The sequence below is a fragment of the Lactuca sativa genome, chromosome 4 (assembly GCF_002870075.4).
Source record: "Lactuca sativa cultivar Salinas chromosome 4, Lsat_Salinas_v11, whole genome shotgun sequence".
Taxonomy (NCBI): domain Eukaryota; kingdom Viridiplantae; phylum Streptophyta; class Magnoliopsida; order Asterales; family Asteraceae; genus Lactuca; species Lactuca sativa.
This window is the reverse complement of record NC_056626.2, coordinates 398,188,769-398,193,096: the sequence shown is the minus strand read 5'-3', so window position 1 is coordinate 398,193,096 and position 4,328 is coordinate 398,188,769. Positions and strand designations below refer to the sequence as shown.

General features: G+C 37.8%; 1 protein-coding gene across 1 annotated transcript; it reads left to right on the top strand.

Annotated features, from left to right (window-relative positions):
- Positions 1–277: 277 nt before the first annotated feature.
- On the top strand, positions 278–3,968 carry LOC111906774 (uncharacterized). The gene is made up of 4 exons (XM_023902546.3): positions 278–444; positions 554–2,739; positions 2,826–3,075; positions 3,181–3,968. The coding sequence occupies exons 1-4, from the start codon at positions 381–383 to the stop codon at positions 3,966–3,968; spliced, it is 3,288 nt and encodes a 1,095-aa protein (XP_023758314.2). The 5' UTR covers positions 278–380.
- The last annotated feature ends 360 nt before the right edge of the window (positions 3,969–4,328 follow it).

Genomic DNA, 4,328 nt, shown 5'->3' with positions numbered 1-4,328 from the left:
ATTGCAAAAATGGTCCCTGTGGTATGCAAAATTTTGGGGTTTAGTCCAAACCACGAGTTTTTTGGAACCATAGTCCTTTTGGAGTGGTTTCTATGTGGTTTTGGTCCCTGGACTTAACTCCCGTTAAGTTGGAACTGTTAAGCCCCCTCACGTGCCTCACACGTGAGGGTAATTTCGTCATTTCATGCCAGGGACCATTTTTGCATAAACGGTTTTTTGGATTAATTGACATTTACCCCTCATTTACTTTCCCCAACACTCGTCAACTCCCCAACTCCCTCCTTCTTGCTTCTGCTCCATTGAACCTGCAAAAAACCCTCGTTGCTTATCTAAACAAGATAATCGACACTACACATATAAGGGCATACGTTTAATAGGAAATGGTGTTCGTAATGTGGCATATCAGACCAAAACACGAAGTTGTTGATGTATCAACTGTATATGGTAAGCTGCTCTGTTTTCTTTAACTTTTATACTTTGCATTTTCTTATTGATTTAGAACAAAAAAATGCAAAATTTTAACTTTGTTAATATGTATAATTTTGATTTTTAGCTGGTGCACCCACATGGTTTAGTATTAAGCTTCATCACGGTGGGAAATTTACTAAATTACCTGATATAAAGTACATTGGAGGTGAAGTGCGTTATGTTGATTATGTGGACATTGATGAGTTTTCTGTGCATGAACTTGATGCCATAATGCTTGACCTAGGTTACCCAGACCCACGGAATTCTGAATTCGCTGATGAATCCCCAGTTATATACTACCATTTTAGGATACCCAATGGTGACTTTCAATTTGGTCTTAGAGCTTTAGGGAATGATCAGGATGTGATCAACCTTTCTAAATATATTGCACATAACAAGCTGATTGAGGTGTACACAGAGCATGGAAAGACAAATTTATTGACTTACTTCATGTCACCAAATGCAAAGGGTAAAGTTGTCATTGAGGAATTACCAGAAAATGATGATCAAGGGGCTGAAGTTGAGGGTCAAGTTCATGCAGATTCTTCAATGAAAAATGTGAACCATGGTAATGGTGAGCCTATTGGTGAGTTCATGTCTCTGATTCTTTTTGGGAGTAAGAATGATAGTTTCTCACCAGAGTATAGAAGGGGTAGGGTTGGGAATTCCAAAATAGGTGAAAGTTCTTGTAGCAATAGGCTTAATTTAGATTATATTGATGAGGTTGTTCACATTTCAAAGGAAAAGAATGATGATCTGGATGGTTCAACTAATGTTCAGGAGGCAGCAACTTGTGTTCATATTGATGAGATGGATGGTGTTAGGGAGGCTGCAAATGTTGTTCAAGAGGCATCAACTTTTGATGAAGAAGGCTACAACACCCCCCCCCCCCCTGTTAATAATGCTGATGAACAATTGAATGAGTTATTTGATAACCTTATGGAAAATTTGATTGGGAGTGATGATGATAATGCAGAGTATGAAGGGGATGGAGAATCTGAAGAGGGTAATCAAGAGTATGAAGAGGATGATGAATCTCAAGAAAGTGATCCAAATTTTGAAGAGTATGATGAATCTAAAAATAGTGATCCAGAGTATGAAGAAGATGAGAGAGAAATAGAAGATGAAGATCATATGGATGACATAATGGATGTTGACAACAATATACAGGATGTGGATGTGGACATGGGAGATTTCACTCTCAATGTTGAAAGTGATGTGGAAGGTGGGCATGAACCTGAAGATATGGAAGTGATTAACAATGAGGAATTTGAATCTTTGGATGAAGGATCCGACCAAGACAGAGAGAGAAGAGCTCTTATCAAGAATTTGAGAAAAGAAAAAAGGTGCAGTCTTGGGGTAGTACATAAACAATCTTTTTCAGTTGGAGATAAATTTAATAGTAAAAAAGAATTAAAGGAGGCAATTGATTTGCATGCACTAGAATCAAGAAGGAATCTTTTCTTTAAAAAAAATGACAATGTAAGGCTTAGGGCACAGTGTAGAGGTGTTGTACCTGTCACCAATAAAGGCCAAGTGGGTAGTCAAGCTACCACTTCAAAAAGAAAGGGTAAAGAATTAAAGACACAAAAAGTAACATGTGGTTGGTACATTCATGCATCTAGGTCAAATCCTGAATCCGACTGGTTTATAAGGACCTTAAACCAAACTCACACATGTTTGCAAACAAGGAAACTCAGGGCTTGTACTGCTTCTTTAATCAGCAAGAAAATCTTTGATCAAGTTGAGGCGAATCCAGATATACCTTTGAGAGCCATACAAGATCACTTTCAAAAGACCTACCAAGTGGGTGTTAGTATGGACAAGGTGTTCAGGGCAAAGGATAAGGCAAGAAAGCATATAACTGGTGACTACACAAAGCAGTATGAACTGTTGAGGGACTATGTTCTCGAACTTCAAGCCACCAACCCAGACACCACAGTGAAAATAGATGTATGTTCTGAGCCTAACCCTGATTCCCCAACTAGGCAGTTTAGAAGAATTTATGTGTGCTTGGGTCCACTAAAAAAAGGGTTCAAGGCATGCCTTAGGGACTTATTAGGTTTTGATGGTGCCTTCATGAAAGGACCATTCCCTGGGCAAGTCCTTTCAGCAGTTGGTCTTGATCCCAATAATGGAATTTACCCATTAGCATATGGGATTGTTGAGTCTGAAAACACAGAAAGCTGGAAATGGTTTTTAGATAACCTTGGGGATGACTTGGACCTTGGAAGAAACTCAAATTTTACTTTCATAAGTGACAGGCAAAAGGTAAAGTTGGAAGTAGTTTTTATACATTTGGTCATTTAAAGTGTGGTTGTAAGTTAATTCTAATGATTGACAATTAATTTTTGCAGGGTTTACATACTGCAGTTGAGCAAATTTTTCCCAATGCTGAGCATAGATATTGTATCAGACATATTCATGACAATATGAGGAAAAGATGGAGGCAAACAGAGTACAGGGACCACTTATGGAGGTGTGCATCAGCTACCACCATTCCTGAGTTTGAACATTTGATGAAGGAGTTTAGTCAGTATGATAAGGAGGCATGTGAATGGTTGAAGCAAATTCCTCCTAAACATTGGGCAAGGAGTCATTTTTCAGGTAAATCTATATATTCCAATTTGATCCTTATGTCTTTCACTTAGTGAACTATTTTACTTGTATGTGAATTGTATTAAATGTTTTTTAATGGTAATTTACACACAGGAAGAGCAGTTTCTGATGTGTTGATATCAAACATGTGTGAAGTGTTTAATGGGAAGATAGAGAAAGGAAGGGATAAACCTGTCATTGGATGTTTAGAATTCATAAGGGAGTATCTAATGAAGAGGATATGCAATGTCATGAAGGAAATGAAAAAGGCTAAAGGTCCACTAACACCCACAGCAACAGACATCCTAACTGCAAGAAAAACAGTTGCTTCACAATACATTGCTAGGTGGAATGGGGGAGACAAGTATCAAGTCACAGGAGCTTTGCAGGATCAACATGTGGTTGATGTTAGGAACAAAACATGCACTTGCAGAAAATGGGAATTAATTGGAATTCCATGCAGACATGCAATTGCAACTCTGAATGAGATGAGTAAAGACCCAGAGGCTGACCTTGACATTTACAAATGGGTTCACAAGGTGTATTTTCTAGAGACATGGAAAAAGGTTTATTCTTTTAAGGTGGAGCCAATTAAGGGTAGATCCATGTGGCCCAAAAGTGAATGTCCCACAAAGCTAATCCCTCCTCCACATCGCACTCAGGTGGGAAGGCCTAAGAAAAAGAGAAGACAAAGTGAGGGTGAAAGGTTAAGCAAAAAGCAGAAGGCAAGTCAAGGTGATGGAGTGAATGCTGCACAAGAAGGAGGTTCCCAAAAACCAACAAATGACGGAGTGCAGAAGCTATCAAGGAAGCATATCAGTGTTACTTGTAGCAAATGCAAGAACAAGGGACACAACTCTAGGACCTGTAAAGGGCAAGGTGGGAATCAATCCAAGAAGTAATGTGTCATGCATGCATGGAGTTTTTTGTGATTTTGGTTGGTTATGAAAACTTGGTTGTTATATTTACAATATTTTGTTGAAAATTTTTGGTTGGTTGTTATGAAAACTTGGTTGTTATCTTAGGTATGGTAATGTGTCCCTTTTGGTAATGTTTAGAATCTTTGGTTGTTATGTTTAGAAACTTTGGTTGTTATATTACAAATCTTAATGAAATATGCATTTTGGTTATGTACAATTGGTTCTAAATATATATATTTTGGTAACACATTCATACCATTTCTATTCATATGTTAATTCTTATACATTCATACCATTTTGGTAAAACATTCATTACACTTGCATCATAAAATTGTACATATA